The sequence below is a fragment of the Rhinatrema bivittatum genome, chromosome 19, assembly GCF_901001135.1.
Source record: "Rhinatrema bivittatum chromosome 19, aRhiBiv1.1, whole genome shotgun sequence".
In the NCBI taxonomy this organism is placed as follows: domain Eukaryota; kingdom Metazoa; phylum Chordata; class Amphibia; order Gymnophiona; family Rhinatrematidae; genus Rhinatrema; species Rhinatrema bivittatum.
Genome location: NC_042633.1, coordinates 16,589,379 through 16,614,215, shown reverse-complemented (window position 1 = coordinate 16,614,215; position 24,837 = coordinate 16,589,379). Strand labels below are relative to the sequence as shown.

The following is a 24,837-nucleotide window of genomic DNA, read 5'->3' as shown; positions in this document are numbered from 1 at the left end:
GCAGCTCTTCCAGCCTTCCCTCCTCCCAGCACAGGGCAGAGATCTTTCCAGCCCCGGGAAGGTTTGAGCTCTGCTCACCCCGAGATCAGCCGAGGTTGGGGGGTGCAGACTCTCTCTGTGTCCCTGCAGGACTCTCTCCCATGCACACACATGAACTCCCTCTCATGCATGCACATGCTCTCACACACACGTGCACACACCCACACTGATTCTCTCTTCCCCCTTCCACAGGTCTGATCCCTGCACTCTCCACTTTCAGGCGCCAGCCCCTCCCACCCCACCTCTATTCCTTCCCTCCTCTGTCACCATCATCCCCTCCTCTCTCTGGTCCACATTTTTTTTTAAAATGTAAAGTTTTATTGACATAATTAGCAAACCATTGTTATACAAAAAAGACATGTAAGTCAATAGGGTTATCATAGAATAAACCCCCCCTAATCCCCCCTCCCATCTCTTCTTCAAACAGATATATCATAGAAACGAAAACATGATGGTAACAGCAAGGTGGAAAGTAGGCAAATTGTTCAAAACAATATGACAATAGCATACAACGCAAGATGTAATGTCGAGAGTATATAATTCGTAATAAATCTCATGAAGGAACAAGAGCGTCTCTGGGTATTTATTTCTACTTGTCCAAGTCTAGACCAGTGCAGTAAGGTGCCCAAGAAAGGGAGAAGGTAAAAATAAAAGAGGAGATAGGATTCTCATGAGCCCCCTGGCTTAGAATGAGTGGCAAGCCACTTGATAAAGGGATCCCGAGAACGGCGATGGGCAGGCATCTGATCTCGACGAAGAGCAGTGAGATGAGCCATCCTATAGCACGAATGAAGTCTATGGATCGCAGCAGGCAGCGATGGTAGGTGGGGGGATTTCCATGCTTTGGCAAGTTCACAACGGGCTGCAGTATAGACTTGTGATACAAAAGATGGCAAAGGCTTAGTCAGGTCCTCATTGGGAAGGAGAAGCAACCCTTGGGTCGAGTGCAGGGGAACATCCCTTAACGATCCGCAGCCATTGTTGCAAATTGTCCCAGACAGGAAGCACGAGAGGGCACGTCCACCAGATAGGAAGAGATGTGCCCACTTGCCCGCATTGATCAGAAACATGCGGGTACATAGCATGCAGTCGAACTGGAGTCAAGTGCCACCCATACAGTAACTTACAGCAGTGCTCCTGGATGGCGGAGGAAATTGAGCTTTTAGCAGTTTGCTGAAACACAATCTCCCAGTTATCCTCCGTGAATACCTCCCCAAGGTCTCCCGTCCATGCCCGTATATGACCAAATAAGTAAGGAGATTGTGTGTTCAAAAGGGTATAAAGTTTTTAGAAATCACCCTCGTAACCTTATCAGCATGTGCACAATAGGTCTCAAACAAAAGAGTTAGTGGGGCGAACCGCCTGGGTAACTGATAAATTGTGCAAAAAACATGCCTAACCTGAGGCAGCCCCAGGAAGCCCCGTAAATCCCCTCTAAATCTCTCCTGGAGATCCTGCGATGACATTAAGTTACCCTCTTTCTAAAAATGACAACCAGTAACTATAGCCTGGGTCATCCATTTGTGGAATAGGCGGGACGTGAGACCTGCTGGAAAGCGAGGATTATGGGAAAGATAAGAGGACTGGTGAAAGAGAAAAGAACCCTTCCATTGACACCAATTGGCGAGTGGGGCCTGTCGAGCCACTGGCGTAAAATCGAGAGGTCTCCAGGTAGGTTTGGGTTGCCCAAATAAAGCTCGTAAAGGCATCACCCCACTCATTGCCTGCTCTAAACGTCCCCATTGCTTTAGGTCACGTGTATGATAGGCATCACCAATCGCCCGCATGTGTGCTGCCCCATGCTACCAGGAGAGATTCGGGACCCTCCCCTCCCCCCCCCCCCTCCCCTCACCCCCATGCTTACGAGGAAGGAAAAGAGCAGTCCGCGAAACCCTGGGTGGCTGCCGTTTCCAGATGTAATTAAAAAAAACCAGTCTTTTGCCAGATTTTAAGTATCGCTTTCGGGACTAAGATTGGCAAAGTAGAAAACAAATATAGTAATTGAAGGAGGACATTCATTTTCAAGATCGCTGTGCGAACCTCATCCATGAGAAAAGTTCCCGCCCCCAGCTCTGAAGGTCCCTCTCTGGTCCCCATTTCTCCTTAATTGTACTCGGCACTTTTCATCCATCTTCCATCCCTGGTGAGCCCTTCAAGGTGGGTTACTCAGATCAGAGCGTTGCGGTATAGGAAGCACTGGGGAGTGCGCATGCGGTAGACGGGAGTTTCCTCTATGTACCCAGATCAGTCCAGGCTCCTGGGCTTTGCCTCCCTGCCAGCAGATGGAGACAGAGGGACTTTCACAGCCACCGGCACATAGCCTGGTGTGGCCCCTGCGGTCCCTCAGAATTTCTCTGTCTCCAGCAGATGGAGGAGGTGCAAACCCCTCAGTTCTGAACCTAAAAAGATTTCTCTCCCAGGAGGTTGGCAGGTCCTGGTGGAGCGGTCGAGCAGGGGTTGGAGACCCTAAATTGCTCTTGATACCACGCCGGAGGTGAAAGCTGGTGGTCCAGTTCCCTTACCTCCTGGAGTTCGGGAGGAAGGCCTTTGCCAAGTTTCAGATAAGGCCGTTCTTTTTTTCTCTTGTCTGTGTCTTGCTGTTTTCTTTTGTTTATACACTTAAAATAGGGATTTCCACGTGTAAATGTACTTTAACTGGCTTTTAAAAATGTCTACTATATATGCCATTGAATTCTCCATAGGTTACTCAGGGTCAAGTGCACTTTATGCGCTGAGGGTGTCCTGTTTGTTGTTCCAGGCATCGGTCACGTTCAGGGACGTCGCTGCTTATTTCTGGGAAGTGGAGTGGGACATTCTGGGAGAATGGCAGAAGGAGCTGTACAAGAAGGTCATCAAGGAGATTCACGGCCTCCTCATGTCACGGGGTAAGTCTGCCTTTTCTATCATCTACCTCCCATACACACACTGCAGGATGGCTGCTGCCATTTTATCAGGGCTGGAATAATCCCAGGTGCCAGGTCCCTTGGGCACATATAATATACAGACTGGCTTCTGATCTCATGCCAAGTCCAAGAGGAGCTGCTGTGGTCCCCAGAGAGGGTGCTTTAAGGGGTTCTCTGTGGAGACAGAACAGTTGGAGGTGGTGAAGAAACAGAAAGGTAATAGCAGCATAAGAAGGTGGAACTGGTCAGACTTCTGGAGATAGCCAAGGCTGTTAGAATGTTGAAATATGTCAAACCTCGCATTAGATTTTGCTTCTGGGTCATTCCATATCAAGTGGACCAGGGGTCCACGCTCAGCCTCCTCCAAATCAAACACAATTTTGCAGGGGTGTTCTCTAGGGCCTCAGACAAAATCGTATTAAATTTTTCACCTGGATCTCCATTGGCTGGAGACCTAGAGGTCACCTTTGAGTACCATGTCCCGCACAACCTAAAATGGCCATTTTGTCCAGGTGCTGCAGCCCAAAAACACCTCTCAGGGCCCTGAAATTTTGTGGATTAGTACAACCCCCGATGTTAAGTCCCAGTGCAAAGTTTGGAACATAATGTGAGCTTGCCTCTCTTCTTATGAGCCAGCAAAGAACGTGAAAACTTTTACAAAAGAAATAAGGCCTACTTTGACTCCTCATTGCTCCTGAATCGCTGCCTGGATGTCCCACCGCCACCTTAAACTCAACGTGGCCAAAACAGTGCTCCATATCTTTCCCCACAAGTCCACTTCCCCTATTCCTCCTCTCTCTATTTCTGTAGACAACACGGCTATTATCCCAGTCCCATCAGCTCGTAACTATGGAGTCCTCTTCAACAACTCTCTCTCCTTCTTCTGTACGCATATTCAAAACTCTGCTAAAATGGGTCATTTCTTTCTTTATAACACTGCCAAGATCCGACCTTTCCTTTCTGCACCCATACCAGAACCCTTTCCTCTCTCTCATCTCCTCCTCTTACACTATTACACTCTGCTCCTCACAGGTCTCCCAGTGATCCATCTCTCTCCCTGCAATCTGTCCTAAATTCAGCTGCACGACTTATCTTTCACCAAAGTCACTGCACCCATACCAGAACCCTTTCCTCTCCCTTCTCCTCCTGCTTACACTATTACACCCTGCTCCTCACAGGTCTCCCAGTGATCCATCTCTCTCCCTGCAATCTGTCCTAAATTCAGCTGCATGACTTATCTTTCACCAAAGTCACTACACCCATACCAGAACCCTTTCCTCTCTCTCATCTCCTCCTGCTTACACTATTACACTCTGCTCCTCACAGGTCTCCCAGTGATCCATCTCTCTCCCTGCAATCTGTCCTAAATTCAGCTGCACGACTTATCTTTCACCAAAGTCACTGCACCCATACCAGAACCCTTTCCTCTCCCTTCTCCTCCTGCTTACACTATTACACCCTGCTCCTCACAGGTCTCCCAGTGATCCATCTCTCTCCCTGCAATCTGTCCTAAATTCAGCTGCACGACTTATCTTTCACCAAAGTCACTACACCCATACCAGAACCCTTTCCACTCTCTCATCTCCTCCTGCTTACACTATTACATCCTGCTCCTCACAGGTCTCCCAGTGATCCATCTCTCTCCCTGCAATCTGTCCTAAATTCAGCTGCACGACTTATCTTTCACCAAAGTCACTGCACCCATACCAGAACCCTTTCCTCTCTCTCATCTCCTCCCTCTTACACTATTACATCCTGCTCTTCACAGGTCTCCCAGTGATCCATCTCTCTCCCTGCAATCTGTCCTAAATTCAGCTGCATGACTTAATCTTTCACCAAAGTCACTGCACCCATACCAGAACCCTTTCCACTCTCTCATCTCCTCCTGCTTACACTATTACACTCTGCTCCTCACAGGTCTCCCAGTGATCCATCTCTCTCCCTGCAATCTGTCCTAAATTCAGCTGCACGACTTATCTTTCACCAAAGTCACTGCACCCATACCAGAACCCTTTCCTCTCTCTCATCTCCTCCTGCTTTCACTATTACATCCTGCTCCTCACAGGTCTCCCAGTGATCCATCTCTCTCCCTGCAATCTCCTAAATTCAGGTGCATGGCTTATCTTTCACCAAAGTCACTGCACCCATACCAGAACCCTTTCCACTCTCTCATCTCCTCCCTCTTACACTATTACATCCTGCTCCTCACAGGTCTCCCAGTGATCCATCTCTCTCCCTGCAATCTGTCCTAAATTCAGCTGCACGACTTATCTTTCACCAAAGTCACTGCACCCACACCAGAACCCTTTCCTCTCTCTCATCTCCTCCTGCTTACACTATTACACCCTGCTCCTCACAGGTCTCCCAGTGATCCATCTCTCTCCCTGCAATCTGTCCTAAATTCAGCTGCACGACTTGTCTTTCACCAAAGTCACTGCACCGATACCAGAACCCTTTTCTCTCTCTCATCTCCTCCTGCTTACACTATTACATCCTGCTCCTCACAGGTCTCCCAGTGATCCATCTCTCTCCCTGCAATCTGTCCTAAATTCAGCTGCATGACTTATCTTTCACCAAAGTCACTGCACCCATACCAGAACCCTTTCCTCTCTCTCATCTCCTCCTCTTACACTATTACATCCTGCTCCTCACAGGTCTCCCAGTGATCCATCTCTCTCCCTGCAATCTGTCCTAAATGCAGCTGCATGACTTATCTTTCACCAAAGTCACTGCACCCATACCAGAACCCTTTCCTCTCTCTCATCTCCTCCCTCTTACACTATTACATCCTGCTCCTCACAGGTCTCCCAGTGATCCATCTCTCTCCCTGCAATCTGTCCTAAATTCAGCTGCACGACTTATCTTTCACCAAAGTCACTGCACCCACACCAGAACCCTTTCCTCTCTCTCATCTCCTCCTGCTTACACTATTACATCCTGCTCCTCACAGGTCTCCCAGTGATCCATCTCTCTCCCTGCAATCTGTCCTAAATTCAGCTGCACGACTTATCTTTCACCAAAGTCACTGCACCCACACCAGAACCCTTTCCTCTCTCTCATCTCCTCCTCTTACACTATTACATCCTGCTCCTCACAGGTCTCCCAGTGATCCATCTCTCTCCCTGCAATCTCCTAAATTCAGCTGCACGACTTATCTTTCACCAAAGTCACTACACCCATACCAGAACCCTTTCCTCTCTCTCATCTCCTCCTTCTTACACTATTACATCCTGCTCCTCACAGGTCTCCCAGTGATCCATCTCTCTCCCTGCAATCTGTCCTAAATTCAGCTGCACGACTTATCTTTCACCAAAGTCACTGCACCCACACCAGAACCCTTTCCTCTCTCTCATCTCCTCCTCTTACACTATTACATCCTGCTCCTCACAGGTCTCCCAGTGATCCATCTCTCTCCCTGCAATCTGTCCTAAATTCAGCTGCATGACTTATCTTTCACCAAAGTCACTACACCCATACCAGAACCCTTTCCTCTCTCTCATCTCCTCCTCTTACACTATTACACCCTGCTCCTCACAGGTCTCCCAGTGATCCATCTCTCTCCCTGCAATCTCCTAAATTCAGCTGCACGACTTATCTTTCACCAAAGTCACTGCACCCACACCAGAACCCTTTCCTCTCTCTCATCTCCTCCTCTTACACTATTACATCCTGCTCCTCACAGGTCTCCCAGTGATCCATCTCTCTCCCTGCAATCTGTCCTAAATTCAGCTGCACGACTTATCTTTCACCAAAGTCACTACACCCATACCAGAACCCTTTCCACTCTCTCATCTCCTCCCTCTTACACTATTACATCCTGCTCCTCACAGGTCTCCCAGTGATCCATCTCTCGCCACTGCATTCTGTCCTAAATTCAGCTGCATGACTTATCTTTCCCCAAGTCACTGCACCCATACCAGAACCCTTTCCTCTCTCTCATCTCCTCCTGCTTACACTATTACATCCTGCTCCTCACAGGTCTCCCAGTGATCCATCTCTCTCCCTGCAATCTGTCCTAAATTCAGCTGCATGACTTATCTTTCCCCAAAGTCACTGCACCCACACCAGAACCCTTTCCACTCTCTCATCTCCTCCCTCTTACACTATTACATCCTGCTCCTCACAGGTCTCCCAGTGATCCATCTCTCTCCCTGCAATCTGTCCTAAATTCAGCTGCACGACTTATCTTTCACCAAAGTCACTACACCCATACCAGAACCCTTTCCACTCTCTCATTTCCTCTTGCTTACACTATTACATCCTGCTCCTCACAGGTCTCCCAGTGATCCATCTCTCTCCCTGCAATCTGTCCTAAATTCAGCTGCACGACTTATCTTTCACCAAAGTCACTGCACCCATACCAGAACCCTTTCCACTCTCTCATCTCCTCCTGCTTACACTATTACATCCTGCTCCTCACAGGTCTCCCAGTGATCCATCTCTCTCCATAATCTGTCCTAAATTCAGCTGCATGACTTATCTTTCACCAAAGTCACTACACCCATACCAGAACCCTTTCCTCTCTCTCATCTCCTCCTGCTTACACTATTACATCCTGCTCCTCACAGGACTCCCAGTGATCCATCTCTCTCCCTGCAATCTGTCCTAAATTCAGCTGCACGACTTATCTTTCACCAAAGTCCCTACACCCATACCAGAACCCTTTCCTCTCTCTCATCTCCTCCTCTTACACTATTACACCCTGCTCCTCACAGGTCTCCCAGTGACCCATCTCTCTCCCTGCAATCTGTCCTAAATTCAGCTGCACGACTTATCTTTCACCAAAGTCACTGCACCCATACCAGAACCCTATCCTCTCTCTCATCTCCTCCTGCTTTCACTATTACATCCTGCTCCTCACAGGTCTCCCAGTGATCCATCTCTCTCCCTGCAATCTCCTAAATTCAGCTGCACGACTTATCTTTCACCAAAGTCACCGCACCCATACCAGAACCCTTTCCACTCTCTCATCTCCTCCCTCTTACACTATTACATCCTGCTCCTCACAGGTCTCCCAGTGATCCATCTCTCTCCCTGCAATCTCCTAAATTCAGCTGCACGACTTATCTTTCACCAAAGTCACCGCACCCATACCAGAACCCTTTCCACTCTCTCATCTCCTCTTGCTTACACTATTACATCCTGCTCCTCACAGGTCTCCCAGGGATCCATCTCTCTCCCTGCAATCTGTCCTAAATTCAGCTGCATGACTTATCTTTCACCAAAGTCACTGCACCCATACCAGAACCCTTTCCTCTCTCTCATCTCCTCCTGCTTACACTATTACATCCTGCTCCTCACAGGACTCCCAGTGATCCATCTCTCTCCTGCAATCTGTCCTAAATTCAGTTGCACGACTTGTCTTTCACCAAAGTCACTACACCCATACCAGAACCCTTTCCTCTCTCTCATCTCCTCCTGCTTACACTATTACACCCTGCTCCTCACAGGTCTCCCAGTGATCCATCTCTCTCCCTGCAATCTGTCCTAAATTCAGTTGCATGACTTATCTTTCACCAAAGTCACTGCACCCATACCAGAACCCTTATCTACGTCCGTGAAAAATTCCTTTTTCCTGTCATCGACTGCTTTCTTGTATTTCTGAAGAGCAATCCTCTCCTGTAGGTCTCTAAATTCGCAGTAGATTTCCTTCTGCGCCATTCACGCTCTAATCTCCTCCACGACAGGGGCGAGTTTATTCGTAATATCAATGTTGATATTATTTCACAATTCAATGGCGGGCTCGCCATTCTTTACCTCCAAATGTTTTAATTTGTCTATAAACTAACTTTCTAATTCATCAGGGTCACTGGCGCCTCTCATTTCTATTTGAAAGCAACCTTTTTGATTTAAAGACGACTCCGAAGTAAAACTTACTTTAAAAGATACTTGAACAATGAATAGAATCGTTATCAACGGGCAAGGAAGCCCGGTATGAACAAAAAAAGCCCAATCCTCTGGGTGGGGACAGTAATAACCTGCCAAAGTCCCAGGGCAGATGAGGAGTCCAGAAACCTCTCACCAACCGTAGAATGTGCAGCTTTGTTAACGAAAAGGTGGAAATCGCCCATGGCGATCGTTTGATTAATATTTAGCCGGCTACTTACTGCTCAGGTCTTCAATTAAAGGATATGGAAGCCCAGGATGGGCAGTAAGGTCGCGCGAAGCTTAAAATTATCTGAAGCTAAAACCAACATTTCAAAAGGAGAAGAAAGCTCGAGAGTGAAAGATGAGAGTTTTAAAGAGGGCTTTGCCATGACTCATTAGCCCCCTCCCCCCTCGATGTTTAGGAAAAAAACCTGCATGAGCAGCAGGAGTTAAATTGATTTATAAATCCCTTGATGTGAATCTTTCAGCCAAGTCTCTTGTTAGACAAATGCACTCAAGTACCCGAGGAAGCAAGGTCCCAGATTACAGGAACGTCTTTACAGAGAGATTGTACATTTACCAAAACAAAAGGCAGCGAAAATTAAGAGAGAAATCTCGCCCAAAGCCGTCATTTCGATCGGCTTCAAGCAAGGAGGCCTTCTACCTTTGAGGCACAAAAAAATGGATTGGAAAGGTCACGTAACCTGCCCTGACCAATAATAAGAGAGGCGTGGCCCGTCAAATATTCGTTAGCAGTATGAGCAGTCGCTCCCATCATCAGCCTCGCTAAAGCTAAAATGGCAGCAAACAAGCACAAACCTCTGCTAGAATGAAAACAGAGTATTCACTCTTACACTCGAGTGCGCACGAAGGGGCAAACCCTTCGTACCAGAAGCCCTCCAAGGCTTCATCTTGATCAAGTGGCAGCCTGCAATTGTCTCTTAGCACCAATACCCACCCAGAGATACCCACACACTCCCACTGCTCTGTCAGAACAGGACAAAGCTCCCAGGCCTGCACAAGTGCAATTTATAATGACTTTTCCTATCTTTACTGGCAGGTTATTCAATTCTTAATCCCGATGTTGTATTCAAGATTAAGAAGGAAGATGAGAAATATTTCCCTCAGCACTGGGAGCTGGAGGGGAAGGAAACCATGAAGGACCCCAGCATCAGTAAGTAAATGTTCTGGATTTAAAGGGCTCTGCATTTTCAGATCACAGGAGATGGGGCATTAACATCAAACATTTGGAGACTTCCAATCCATTTCCTAATATAATATTAGCAGGTCCTGGGTGACTCCTCCTAGACTTGTTTGTTTTCTCATCCCAGGCCTTCCGATTGTAACGTCTGTGTTCTCACTGAGCGTTAAACAAGAGGAAGATCTGCCCTTCCTGGATCCTCCTGAATCAGAGACGACTGAAGGGATTCACCCTCCTGTAACAGGCAAGTACCACTCCCTGCCCTCGTCTTGTATTCTCCCCTCCTCTTCCCTCTGGATTTCCTTACGACTGAGCTAACACACAGGCCCCTCCCTCGTTTCTTGTACCCGTTGCTCCCCACCTGCCTTTACCACCACCCTCTGTGTCCGTCCTAAATCTGTGTAAATTTGCTGATTGGTTGGATGCTGCTGCTGCCTCTGTCAGGAGGGGACTCCAGGCATCCACCCCCCTGTCAGTAAAGAAATATTCTCTCACGTTTCCTCTGCACATCCCTCCGTCATCTTCATATCCTGTCCTCTTCTCCAGGAGTCTCCTTTCCACCTTCCCTCGCCCTCCTGTCTAAGAATTCCTTGGCTTTGGTGCCTTCTAGTGACATCTCCCACCCTGCCTCATATAATTATAATGAAGCAGAGGAGCCAGGTAGAATCAGATTCTGAAATCTGGCAGCTGGATGAAAAAACATCTGGTTTTATCAAAAATACCCTTTGAGGTAGAAATGTTCAGCATGTTTTTGCATTAGCAGTATCCACACCAGATTATTTTGTAGATACTGAGGAATGAAGTCGCCCACCTCAGTGTTAAAATGATCAGGATACTGTTAGAATGGATTTCTGATGATGATCAGCACAGCAGCACCCTCCTTCTTAGTGCTGCACTGGTGGCAGTGTCTATGAACACAGCATAATCCTAAGCTCACGTGCATTGATAATACAGGCTTTGGGGTAACTTTTCTACATATTGTAACCATCTTTTCCCATAACAGGCTCCCCCAGTGTCACCCCTGACATTTTAATCCGATTTAAGCAAGAAGGACGTGGGACTGAGCCCCCGAGATCTGAGGACAGAGGGAACCTGAGCATCCCAGGCGCCTGTGAGGAGCTGCATGAAGCAGGCGATGCAGCTTGGATTAAAGGTACTGCTGGGCCGATCCAAACATTGCTGAGACACGAGGCCTCCTCTGGACCAGACACAGCGAGGAGGAGGCGTTAAATCATTTCCCTGACCTCTGACCTTTCTTGTGTGGAGGGCTCCCAGTGGCCGCAGGAAAAGCCCCACTGGGAACAGTAAGAGGGAGGAAGGCAGGGGGAGCAGCAGGAGGGAGGGAGGGGGGATTGCACAGCAAACGGTTTCCATCCTCGTGGAATTGTGGGACCCCAGCAGGAGAATTATGAAAGGAGTTACGCGTGCAAATGTAACAGATCGTCCTAGCAATTTTCAAAAGCCATTTACCCACGTAAGTGCACTTAATGCTGAGAAAACCGATTGGCAGTTCAAGTTTTGCCTTTCTTAGGTCAATATCCCAGACTGTTAAAAGCTGAAGGCACAATCTCATTCTCTAACAGGCAGCCGAGGTCCCAGTCCTGACCCTACAGCAGAGAACCTGAGAACAGAACAATCCCCTGTCCTGTACCAGCTGCAGGGATGGGAGGAGACGGAGACTATGAGTGTTGAGCAAAATATTCCTTCCTAACACAGCCCTTCCTATGTGCTTTGGGGTATTTCCAGCTTTACATAGAGAGGGTGGATTTTATTACTAAGTTGTTAGAGTTCAGTAACTTTAAGCGGACAGATCTGAGGTTCAGGGCCCGGGTCCTGAATGAATCCCAGGTCTCCTGCAGGGCGTGGCAGAGTTTTTGGTGAGTGACTGCAATCAGAGTGAAGGGAATCAGTGCAGAGACTGGAGGTGAGGATGAGAGGCACAGAACCAGCAGGATGAGGTCAGATATGGTCTGTTCCCCTCTGTTCATGTGCTGTTGCCCACCTGTACCTGTTTACAAGCAGCACCAGGCTCTATTATTTTATTTATTTATTTATTTGTAGTGTTTTATATACCGTTATTCAGTAGAGCCATCATAACGGTTTGCAAAATATGCAATTAGCATACAAAATATGCAATTAGCATACAATCAAACGGAGTTAACATGGTAGTTGGGAACAGTAGAGTATTGTGAACAGTAAACATTTTTTCTTAGTAGTTGAATAACAGAATAGTGAGGAGAACATTTTCAATGAACTTAATGAATCAAGTGAGAGAGCAGGGAGGGGTGAAAAAGGAGGGTACATCAGGAGAGCATGAAGAGGAGGATTATGCTTGCGAGTTCTGTTGAGGGCTGGGATGATAAGGTGTTTGCGGAATAAAAATGTTTTTAGGTCTTTTTTAAATGTTTTCAGGATGTGCTGGGTCCTCAGTTCTTTGGGTAGGGTGTTCCAAATTTTGGGGGAGGCAATGGAAAATGCTCTTTCTCGTGTAGTTGAAAGATGAGCGTCTCTTAAGGTGGGGATGTTTAAGAATCCTGCGTTGTTAGAGCGTAGGTTTCTTTGTGGGTTTTGGAGGTTTATATATGATAGGGATCCATAGCCACCCTAATGATGTTCAGTGATTAGATGGAGCTATCTCCCAATATACGTCTCCCTCCATTGTTGTAAATTTAGTAATCATTCTCTCGCTTTTATCCACCAGAAGATGGATTCAGGAATAATAGTGAGAGGCAGAGAATGTGTGATGGGCAGCAGACGGAGGAATGGAAAGAGAGAGACCCCTCCAGAGACAGCCCAGGACCTTTTGCTGAGTATCCAGGAGGTATCAGTAGAGTAACATCACCCAGGGGGAAAGAAGTAGTAGTCCAGAAAGGAGAGAGTCCATATGCATGTTCTGAACGAGTGACAAATTTCAACCTCTGCCCCAGTCTTGTAGAAACTCAGAGACTCAGTGAAGGAGAGACTCCATTTCAAAGTGCTGACACTTCAGAAAACTTCACTACAAACTCACAATCTGATGAGCAGCAAGAAATGACTGAATGTGGGAACAAGTTCCCTAATAGGACAAAGCACACATCTATCCAACAATATCACAGAAAGGAAAAAGCATTTACAGGTACTGAAGGAGAGAAAGGAACCTCTAAGAAAACAAAACTTACAGCTCATGGAAAAATTCACCTAAAAAAGAAACCATTAAAATGCACTCAGTGTGAAAAATGCTTTTTCTTCAGAGCTGAGCTGGACAAACATGTAAGAATTCACGCAGGAGAAAGTGAGGAAAGGTTTACTAAGAAATCAATCCTCAGAGAACATGAAAAAAGTCACAGACAAGATAAGCCTTTAAAGTGTTCTGAATGTGAAAAATGTTTTAGATATAGAGCGTGGCTTACAGTTCATCAGAGAAGTCACAAAGAAGCAAAGTCATTTAAATGTTCTGAATGTGATAAATGTTTTACTCAGCAATCTTATCTTAAAAAGCACACAAGAGTTCACACAGGTGAGAAACCATTTATGTGTTCTGAATGTGATAAATGTTTCAGTCAAAAAGTTTCTCTACAACAACACATAAGAATTCACACTGGTGAAAAACCATTTAAATGTTCTGAATGTGAAAAATGTTTCACTCAGCAATCTAAACTTAAAAACCACCAAAGAATTCACACAGGTGAGAAACCATTTAACTGTTCTCAATGTGGTAAATGTTTCAGTGTGAAATTTGCCCTAAGCTCACATGAAAGAATCCACACAGGAGAGAAACCTTTTGTATGTTCAGAATGTGACAAATGTTTCTTATGGAAATCTGCTCTTAAAAAACACAAAAGAACCCACACGAGTGAGAAATCATTTAAATGTTCTGAATGTGACAAATGTTTCTTGCTGAAATCTGATCTTAAAAAGCACAAAAGAATGCACACTGGTCAGAAACTATTTAAATGTTCCGAATGTGATAAATGTTTTTTAAAGACATCTGATCTTAAAATCCACCATAGAATCCACACTGGTGAGAAACCATTTAAATGCTTTGACTGTGACAAATGTTTTGCTCAAAGATCCAATCTTAATAACCACAAAAGAGTTCATACAGGTGAGAAACCATTTAAGTGTTCCGAATGTGATAAATGTTTCAGTCAAATATTTTCTCTGCGCCAACACAAAAGGCTCCATACTGGTGAAAAACCATTTAAATGTTTTGACTGTGGTAAATGTTTTGCTCAAAGATCTAATCTTAACAACCACACAAGATTTCATTCAGGCGAGAAACCATTTAGATGCTCTGAATGTGATAAATGTTTCAGTCAAAAACTCTCTTTACGACTGCACAATAGAATACACACAGGTGAGAAACCATTTTGTTGTTCTGAATGTGATAAATGTTTCCTACAGAAATCTGATCTTGAAAAACACAAAAGAATGCATACTGGTGAGAAACCATTTAAATGTTTTGACTGTGGTAAATGTTTCAGTCATATATCTGCTCTAAGGAAGCATGAAAGAATCCACACTGGCTTGATTCAAAGGAATTTCCAAGCACACCTTGATATTTTACCTCTAAAAGTTACACTTAACCTTTAGAAGGAAGCTTTCTTTGACACAATCCAACTAACTAGGGCACTATTCATAAATCTGAGAGACTGAGATCACTCTTAACCTGGTTTACAAATGAGGTTGATTCCTGTCAAGGTATGCGCAAAGTAAACCCATTTAGAGAAACTGCTCCATGAAATGAGCCACATGAAACAGTCTATATAAAAGTTCTGAATGTGACAATATACATAGTCACACAGTAAGGACGGTAGAAATGGACCAAATGGTCCATCCAGCCTGCCCAGTAAGCTTCTTATAATACTATCTGCTGCAGCATGCACCTTACCCCTGTGTTTCTCTTAAGAGTAGCAACTGCCGCTCCATGCAGTTCTCCCCAAGCCTTATGATAACCCATAAAACAATTTAGAGCTGCAAACATTTTGAAAATTCAGACAGTGCTGCCTGATGTGCTTTGCTTATGGACTTGCCCTGTACTTTTTCCCGTATCTCTGTGCATCAGTACCCCAGACCGAAAAAGTCAGGGCTTGTTGCTGGTTGTCTCTGAATCCAATTCTGCCTCCCCCCTCCCCCGCCCCCCTGTCAAAGCAGAGAGCGATTGTTGCAGTTGTGTCAAAAGCATCAAGGCTTATTTGTTATTAAGTGTATTAACCACCATATTGAGCAAGTTACCCCCATGCACCCTTTTCTTCATTTCCATCCTCTAACCTTTAGGGATCCTCAGTGTTTATCCATTGTCCCTGTGAATTCTTTGACTGTTTTCTTGTTCAGCACTTCCTCCAGAAGGGTTTTCCAGGCATCCACTACCCTCTCAATGAATACTTCCTGATGTTGGTTCTGAGTTGTCCCCCCTGGACTTTCATGTCATGACTCCTACTACTACTGACTTCTTTCCAACAGAAAAGGTTTGAAGTTTGTGTGTCATTAAGACCTTTCAAGTAACTGAAGGTCTATATCCTGTCTCTCCTGCACCTCCTCTCTTCCAGGGTGTACATATTCAGGTCCTTCAGCCTCTCCTCATAAGTCATTTGATGGAGACCCCCACCATTTTGGTCGCCCTTCTCTGGGCCACCTCCATCCTGTCTCTGTCCCTTTTGAGATACGGTCTCCAGAACTGAACACAGTACTCCAGGTGAGGCCTCACCGAGGCCTTGTACAAGGGCATCATCATTGCCTTTCTCTTACTGGTTATTCCTCTCTCTATGCAGCCCTCCTGGCTTTAGCTATCGCCTTGTCACATTGCCTCACCATTTTCAGATCATCAGACACTATCACACCAAAGTCCCACTCCCAGTCCATGCGCATTAGTCTTTCACTCCCCCCATCACACACAGCTCTTTTGGATTACTGCACCCCAGATGTACGACTCTGCACTTCTTGGCATTGAATCCCAGCTGCCAAAAACTTCGACCCTTGTTCAAGCTTCCTTAAATCCCGTCTCATTCTTTCCACTCCTTCAGGAGATCTGTTGCAGATCATAGTATCATCCACAAACAGACAAATTGTACCTTCTATCCCCTCCACATGTTGCTCAGAAAGATATTGAACAGAACCAGTCCCAAAACGATCCCTAGGGCACTCCACTTAATACAGATCTCTCTTCAGTGTAGGTTTCATTTACCATTACACACTGTCTCCTATCAGTCCACCAGTTGTAATCCATGCCACCTCCTTGGCGCTTACTCCCAAGCTTCTCATTTTATTCACAAGCCTATGTGGTACTGATTCAAAGCTTTGCTGAAATCCAAGTAGATGACTGAGTGCTCTTCCTTCATCCAATTCTCTAGTCTCCCAATCAAAAAAATTAATTTGTCTGACAGGACCTTCCCCTGGTGAATCCATGCTGCATTGGGTCCAGCAATCCTCCTGACTGTAGATAGTTCACTATCCTTTCCTTCAGCAGAGTCTCCATTGATTTTCCCACCACCGAGCTAAGGCTAACTGGGCTGTAGTTTCCAACCTCCTCTCTGCTACATTTCAGTCATAAATCTGCTATAAGCCTGCACGAAGGAATCCACACTGACAAGAAACCATTTACCTCTTCTGAATGCAACAAATATTTCAATTTGAGATCTCTTCTGACATGTGATGAAATAATCCAAGACTCTACAGAACAAGCAAAGTAAGAGAAAAAACACTTTAAAGAATTAGATCAGCAAACAAGGAAGGATAATTGACAGCAGTACAAAGTCAGTGAGAAGTACAGAGAGCTATTTCAGCAACCCCACATAGATCAAGATTTGACACAGCAATGGTTGAGAGGAGGTGAATTCAGAGCTATGAATGGGCAATTCAGCCAGTTTAGAAAAGTCTCGAAAATCGTACAAATGCAGATTCTGCCAAACAGAACTGGAAACAGTAACTCATCTCGTCATTGGATGCGATATCAAAAAGCCTGTATACAGACAGACACAGCAAGGTGTTTTGACTTATTCATTGGAAGCTGTGTAAACATTATAACATCTACATACCAAACAAACATCGGGAGCACAACCCTAATAGAACAGTGGAGAATGATGAAGTTGTGATCACCTGGGACATTCCTATTCCCACAGACAGGCAGATCGATGCACTACGATGGGGCTTTTAGTCACACATTCAGATTATGGACCTGCTGTTTTTCAGCTTTTATGAAGTTTTAGGATTGCTCCTTTAATGTTTTATTTATGTGTTTGTGTTGGATTACTATGAATGTTTTTATTATGTGTCCCATCTACATATTTTGTGAGTGTGGGATATACACTAAATATTTTAAAATCAATAAATATATAAAAACAGTTGAGTTGCCTCAGAGGATCCTGTTCAGTGTATGTCTCGGCACTTCTTTCCAAGCATATTGGCTCACCCTCGCAACCTGAGCCAGAAGAGAAAACAATGTAGTCCATCCATGAAGTAGACCCTGCACCTAACAGATCAATCTTATTCACGCTGTCCCATGGATGTCAGTGGGCACCACAGTGATCCACCCCCTTGCACGCATACATATGCACTATAGCCGGCTCGTGATCCAGGTACGCATGCACGAAGAAACTCTACTTCCAGCTCCCACACCCACGTGAATTGGTTTCAAGACATGGCCGGGAGCAGCCATCAGTAAAAACATGTCTCATGCCCTGCACTTTAACCAAATGCACATGATCAACCTCAAGGAATGGAGAATACAGCAGAGAATAGAGTACTTCCTCTGCATCAACCCATGCTGCGACCACTCCCTGAGTACTGTGTGCATTTCTGATTGCCCCATCTCAAGAAAGAGAGCGTGGAACTAGAAAAGGTGCAGAGCAGGGCGACCCAAATGATAAAGGGGATGGAGCCGCTCCCTTATGAAGAAAGACTAAATAGGTTGGAGCTCTTCCACCTGGATGACTGAGGGGGGGATATGATAGAGAATTTTTAAATCGTGATTGGGGTGGAACAGATAAAATGGACGCAGTTATTTATCCTTTTAAATAGTACTAAGCACTAGGGGACACTAACAACCCACAGATTTAATACAAATCCTAGAAAGAACCTTTTCACTTGGAGCGTAATCAAGCTGGACACTTTATTGCGGGGAATGTGGTTAAGGAGAGGAGCACAACGGCGTTTAAAAGGGTTTTGGAGGAGAAATTTGCAGGAGGAAAAGTCCATAAAACCTTATTAAGCTGATAGACTTAGGAACTCCACTGCTCCCCAGGGCCCGGTGAGAGACACCTCTGCTGCAGGCCTGGCACGAGATGCTGCTCTGTGCTGGAAGATAAATCTTCCATAGGTTAAACCTGAGGATTCAAACATTACTATTACAGACTGTTCCTCCAGTCACCATGCGGGTTCTAATGTGGTGGAGCATCGCTCCTGTTTAGAAACCACGAAACTCACAGCACCGATGGTACAGCATTGTGGAGAACTCAATCATGTTTTTTCAGACCTTCCTTGGACAATTATCGAATTCATTGTGCAGAAAATGAAGGGAGGCGATGTCATGGCATGGTTGAAGGATGGTGAGGCATTCTGGATTTTTACTTTGAAAACGCAGGCTCTGTGTGGAATGAATGAAGAGCTGGACTGGAGGAACATTTTGTAATAGTAATGTTAATTTTGAAACAACATGTTAACATATTTAAGCAAAGATATTTTTTACAATCAGTCCTTTGGGGGATTTTGAGTTTGGTTTGGCATTGTTGTTATACTTGCACAAAAAGATTTCATGAGTTCCCTTATAAATATACATATACCATGGACTAGCTTGAACAGAAGTGTTCTTTAAGGTTAGTAAGTCCCCATGGTAACTGCTCATTTTTGAACAACGGGTTCTCTTTCAGGTCAGCTCTTGCTGGTATTGAATACAAATGCCTACTTGGATTAAAGCAGAAGTTCTCCGCTGCCATATCTTCGACCACTCTTCCAGCTTCCTTAAATCCCATTCTTATTCTCTCCTCTCCTCTCCTTCCGGCATGTCCACTCTGTTGCAGATCTTAGTGTCATCCGCAAACAGACAAAGCTTACAGACAGGATGGAGGTTGTCCAGAGAAGGGCGACCAAAATGCTGTGGGGCCTGTATAAGAAGACCTAGGAGGAGAGGCTGAAGGACCTAAATATGTATAAACCTGGAGGAGAGGAGGAGCAGGGGAGATAGGATACAGAACTTCAGATACCTGGAAGGTTTTAATGATGCACAATCAATGACAAATCTTTCACTTTGAAAAGAAATCAGTAGAACTAGGGGTCAGGTAGTAAAACTCCAGGGAGGACGACTCAGAGCCAACGTCAGGAAATATTTCTTCACGGAGAGGGTGGTGGAGGCCTGGAATGCCCTTCCGGAGGAGGTGGTGAAGATGAAAACAGTGAAAGATTTCAGAGGGGCAAGGGATAAGCACTGTGGGTCCCTAAAGGCTCGAGGATGGAAGTGAGGAAAGAGTGCATGGGGGTAACTGGGGGTAACTTGCTGGTGCGGCAGTTGCTACCCTTAACAATTAAGCCTTGACACTGTTAATGCAGCTCCATCCTTGCTCTCTGCTTCAGCGGCACTGGTTAAAGGAAATTCGATTCAAACAGCATCCGAGGGCCCTGACCTTTACAGTCTGGGAAACTGATAAGCATGGGGGTAACCTGCACGGTGCGGCAGATACTGGCGTAAGCTTGCTGGGCAGACGGGGTGGATCATTTGGTCCTTTTCTGCCATCATTTCTATCTTTCTTCCTGTGTGCTGTGGAGTATTTCTCACTGACCTAAGTAAAAAGGGGAATAAAGATTCAATCATAAATCTTACACAAATTATTGCAGTTTTTACGACCATCACAATAGGCTCTGCCAGTCAATAGACCTTCATCTGCCTTATATTTAAGCAGTGGTCTCTTTGTAACTTCCTCTATTTGCAATAAGTTAAAAATTGGCACCGAGAGTTTAAAATGCCAGCAGAGCCAATGTATCTGAGTGTAAGGAGGAATGGGGACGTGGATCACCACTTATGAGATTTCCTGTGTGATTTCCCCCGATGCAGAATCCGCTTCGAAACACAGCCTGTGTCTGGATTTTTTTGTGATATTTAAGAAGAAAAGAGACAAGCAGATGTGTCTTATTTGCATTTTAAGATCAAAATATAGAAAGTTTGCATTGTCACTGCGACCACTGATTAAATATAAGGCAGATGAAGGTCTATTGACTGGCAGAGCTTATTGTGATGGTCGTTAAAAACTGCAATAATTTGTGTAAGATTTGTGATTGAATCTTTATTCACCTTTTTAGTATGGTCATTCTATAGGAATTGACACTCAGTCTTTGGCTTATGAGAATTTCAGACGTTTCACATAGAAGGTGAATTTTAATGCTGGCTCTCAGTTAAATATTCATTACTAAGTTGTTAGAGTTCAGTTATTTTAAGCTGACAGGTCTGAGGTTCAGGGACCCGGGTCCAGAATGAATCCCAGGTCTCCAGCAGGGCGTGGCAGAGTTTTTGGTGAGTGACTACAATCAGAGTTAAGGGAATCAGTGCAGAGACTGGAGGTGAGAGGCACAGAACCAACAGGGTGAGGTCAGACGTGGTCTGTTCCCCTCTGTTCATGTGCTGTTGCCCACCTGTACCTGTCTACAAGCAGCACCAGGCTGTATTGTATATGATAGGGATCCATAGCCACCCTAATGCTGTTCAGTGATTAGATGGAGCTATCTCCCTATTTACGTCCCCCTCCATTGTTGTAAATTTAGTAATCATACTCTCGCTTTTATCCACCAGAAGATGGATTCAGGAATAATAGTGAGAGGCAGAGAATGTGTGATGGGCAGCAGATGGAGGAATGGAAAGATAGAGACCCCTCCAGAGACAGCCCAGGACCTTCAGCTGATTATCCAGGAGGTATCAGTAGAATAACATCATCCAGGGGGAAAGAAGTAGTTCAGAAAGGAGAGAGTCCATATGCATGTTCTGAACGAGGAAGAAATTTCAACCTCTGCCCCAGTCTTGTAGAAGCTCAGAGACTCAGTGAAGGAGAGACTCCATTTCAAAGTGCTGACACTTCAGAAAACTTCACCACAAACTCACAATCTGTTGAACAGCAAGAAATTATTGAATGTGGGAACAAGTTTCCTGAGAGGACAAGTCACACATCTATCCAACCATATCAGAAAAAGGAAGAAACAACATTTACAGGTTCTGAAGAAGAGATAAGGACCCCTATGAATACAAAAGTTACAGCACATGCAAAAGATCACCTAAAAATGAAACCATTAAAATGCACTCAGTGTGAACAATGCTTTTTCTTCCAAGCTGAGATGGAAGGACATGTAAGAATTCACTCTGGAGAAAGACCATTTCAGTGCCCTGAATGTGAGGAGAGGTTTACTGAGAAATCAAACCTGAGAGAACACAAAAAAATTCACAGACAAGACCAACCTTTTAAGTGTTCTCAATGTGAGAAATGTTTCAGATATAGATCCTGGCTTAAAGTTCATCAGAGAAGTCACAAGGGAGAGAAGTCATTTATATGGTCTGAATGTGATAAAGATTTATATCAGAAATTTAGTTTAAGAAAACACACAAATATTCACACTGGAGAGAAACAATTTAAATGTTCTGAATGTGATAAAGATTTCTCACAAATGTCAGATCTTAAAAAACACACAAGAATGCACACTGGTGAGAAACCCTTTGCATGCTCTGAATGTGATAAATGTTTTGCTCAAACATCCACTCTTAAAAGGCACAAAACTGTCCATACAGGTGAGAAACCATTTAAATGTTCTGAATGTGATAAATGCTTCACCGAGCAATCTAAGCTTAAAATCCACAACAGAGTTCATACAGGTGAGAAACCATTTAAATGTTCTGAATGTGGTAAATGCTTCACCGAGCAATCTAAGCTTAAAGTCCACAACAGAGTTCATACTGGTGAGAAACCATTTAAATGTTCTGAATGTGATAAATGTTTTCCCTTTCGATCCCATCTTAACTACCACAAAACCGTCCATACAGGTGATAAACCATTTAAATTTTCTGAATGTGGTAAATGCTTCACTGAACAATCTAAGCTTAAAATCCACAATAGAGTTCATACAGGCGAGAAACCATTTAAATGTTCTGAATGCGATAAATGTTTCTCACAAATGGCAGATCTTAAAAAACACACAAGAATGCACACTGGTGAGAAACCATTTGCATGTTCTGAATGTGATAAATGTTTCGCTCAAACATCCACTCTTAAAAAGCACAAAACTGTCCATACAGGTGAGAAACAATTTAAATGAATTAAACTTTAAAAGGCATATTTCCACACAGCTAAGAGATGGATATTATAAGCTATTAGTCCTTAGACGTTTAAAGCCACTATTAGACTTTAATGATTTCCGATCAGTATTACAGGCCCTCATATTATCCCCACTAGATTACTGCAACTCTCTCTTATTAGGATTCCCACAGTCAACACTTCGTCCATTGCAGGTGTTGCAGAATGCTGTTGCAAGGGTATTAAAGAACTGCAATAGACGAGAATACATTACTCCAATATTGATTAGCTGCCTTGGCTTCCCATTACCCAAAGGATTCTGTACAAAACTTGCTGTATTCTTCATAAACTATTTACGCTCATAAGACAGACTGGTTAAATTTTTCCATACCCCACATTGATCTCTAAGATCTGCTAATAAAGGACTGCTGTCCATTCCTTCAATCAATACTGCACACTTGGCATTGGTATGAGATAGAGTAATCTCCATAGCAGGCCCAAGCACCTGGAACACCTTACCAGCTGAGTTACGGCTTGAAACAGAGTTCAAAAAATTTAAGAAAGGGTTGAAAACTTGGCTCTTTGAGCAAGCTTATGAAGTTACCCCCTAGATTAATGTTTTTAGTATGAATTAAATCTGCATATCAGTTGATTTGTATATTTAAATGCTTTAATGTTTTATTTGATTCTGTTTTTTAGATGATTATTCTGTTTTAAGATCTAAAGACATTGTATACTGTTGTGATGTAACCACGAATGACGGTATATAAAATCTTTTAAATAAATAACAATGTGATAAACGTTTCTTGCAGAAATCTGATGTTAAAAAACACAAAAGAATGCATACCGGTGAGAAACCATTTAAATGTTTTGACTGTGGTATGTGTTTCACTCAAACATTTAACCTTAATAAACACAAAAGAGTCCATAACCATTGTGAAATTGTTTAAATGTTCTGATTTTGGTAAATGTTGCAGACCTATATCTGCTCTAAGGAAGCACAAAAGAATCCATACTAGTCTGATTCAGAGCAATTTCCAAACACTCCCTGATATGTTACCTGTGAAAATTACACATGATGACCTTCAGAAGGAGGCTCTCTTTGGCACAATGCTAGTACTAACAAGGGTATTATTCGGAAATTTGAGATACAGATCATTTCTAACCTAACCTGGCTACGAATCAAGTTGATTCCTGTCGAGGTCATTGCAAAATAAACTCATTTAGAGAAAGTGCCCCATACAACAGCATGAAATGAGCCATGTGAAACAGAGACCATATAAATGCTTTGAATGTGACAATATACATAGTCACACAGTAAGGACGGTAGAAATGGACCAAATGGTCCATCCAGTCTGCCCAGCAAGCTTCTTAGCCATGCAGCAAGCTGCATGGCTAAGCTGCCATGCAGCTTAGCCCGCAGTTTCTTTTAAGGGTAGCAACTGCCGCTCCCTGCAGTTACCCCCATGCTTATCATTTCCCCAGAATGTAAACGTCTGGGCTCTTGGGGGTTGCGATCTGAATCCACTTTTTTCCCCCTGCTGATGAAGTGGTGAGCAGTGTTTTATTTGCATGAAAAGCATCAAGGCATTAAGGCTAGTACTGCCACACTGAGAAGGGAATGGATTAATGGACGAGAAGGTAATGGACTTCTCTTCCAAGAACTTATACAATCCTTTTTTAAACACAGCTACACTAAATGCACTAACCACATCCTCTGGCAACAAAGTCCAGAGTTTAATTGTGCATTGAGTGAAAAAGAACTTTCTCCGATTAGTTTTAAATGTGCTTTTTGTTAACTTCATGAAATTCCCCCTAGTCTTTCTATTATCCGAAAGAGTAAATAACCGATTCACATCTACCCGTTCTAGACCTCTCATGATTTTAAACACCTCTATCATATCCCCCCTCAGCCGTCTCTTCTCCAAGCTGAAAAGTCCTAACCTCTTTAGTCTAACTTCATAAGGGAGCTGTTCCATTCCCCTTATTTTGGTAGCCCTTCTCTGTACCTTCTCCATCGCAATTATATCTTTTTTGAGATGCGGCGACCAGAATTGTACACAGTATTCAAGGTGCGGTCTCACCATGGAGCGATACAGAGGCATTATGACATTTTCCGTTTTATTCACCATTCCCTTTCTAATAATTCCCAACATTCTGTTTGTTTTTTTGGCTGCCGCAGCACACTAAGCCGACGATTTCAATGTGTTATCCACTATGACGCTTAGATCTCTTTCTTGGGTAGTAGCACCTAATATGGAACCTAACATTGTGTAACTATGGCATGGGTTATTTTTCCCAATATGCATCACCTTGCACTTATCCCCTTTAAATTTCATCTGCCATTTTGATGCCCAATTTTCCAGTCTCACAAGGTCTTCCTGCAATTTATCACAATCTGCTTGTGATTTAACTACTCTGAACAATTTTGTATCATCTGCAAATTTGATTACCTATGTTTTTTTGCTTTTAACCTGTTCTTATCTTTTTAATGTTAATTTAGTTCTATTTTAAATTGATATTGTATTTTTTCTTTTTTTCCTTTTTTATCATGTTCTTAAAATGTGATTTATGTAAACTGTAGAGA

General features: G+C 44.1%; 3 protein-coding genes across 7 annotated transcripts in view; 2 read left to right on the top strand and 1 right to left on the bottom strand.

The window, feature by feature from the left end:
- Positions 1 to 15,622, top strand: part of LOC115080422 (oocyte zinc finger protein XlCOF6-like) — a 36,719-nt gene extending 21,097 nt beyond the window's left edge. The window contains exons 3-7 of one of the 4 annotated variants that reach the window (XM_029584567.1): positions 2,798 to 2,924; positions 9,871 to 9,984; positions 10,142 to 10,255; positions 11,015 to 11,164; positions 12,713 to 15,622. In XM_029584567.1, coding sequence (XP_029440427.1) covers positions 2,798 to 2,924; positions 9,871 to 9,984; positions 10,142 to 10,255; positions 11,015 to 11,164; positions 12,713 to 14,583 — 2,376 coding nt within the window. In that variant the 3' untranslated portion in view covers positions 14,584 to 15,622. Of the gene's footprint in view, positions 1 to 2,797; positions 2,925 to 9,870; positions 9,985 to 10,141; positions 10,256 to 11,014; positions 11,165 to 11,591; positions 11,738 to 12,712 lie in introns of those variants that run through there. The other 3 variants (XM_029584565.1, XM_029584569.1, XM_029584568.1) reach the window with 3 other exon arrangements.
- LOC115080424 (gastrula zinc finger protein XlCGF28.1-like) overlaps positions 2,980 to 24,837 on the bottom strand; it is a 108,296-nt gene continuing 86,438 nt past the window's right edge. Inside the window, exon 7 of one of the 2 annotated variants that reach the window (XM_029584576.1) lies at positions 2,980 to 3,116. In XM_029584576.1, the coding sequence (XP_029440436.1) occupies positions 3,058 to 3,116 (59 nt within the window). In that variant the 3' untranslated portion in view covers positions 2,980 to 3,057. Of the gene's footprint in view, positions 3,117 to 19,737; positions 19,761 to 24,837 lie in introns of those variants that run through there. The other variant, XM_029584577.1, reaches the window with a different exon arrangement.
- On the top strand, positions 20,252 to 23,007 carry LOC115080428 (gastrula zinc finger protein XlCGF26.1-like). The gene has a single exon (XM_029584585.1). The coding sequence runs from the start codon at positions 20,800 to 20,802 to the stop codon at positions 22,270 to 22,272; it is 1,473 nt and encodes a 490-aa protein (XP_029440445.1). The 5' UTR covers positions 20,252 to 20,799; the 3' UTR covers positions 22,273 to 23,007.

What these genes read in the sequence shown, in the direction of transcription:
- LOC115080428 (XM_029584585.1), top strand. Translation starts at nt 20,800, where the DNA reads ATGTGTGATGGGCAGCAGATGGAGGAATGGAAAGATAGAGACCCCTCC.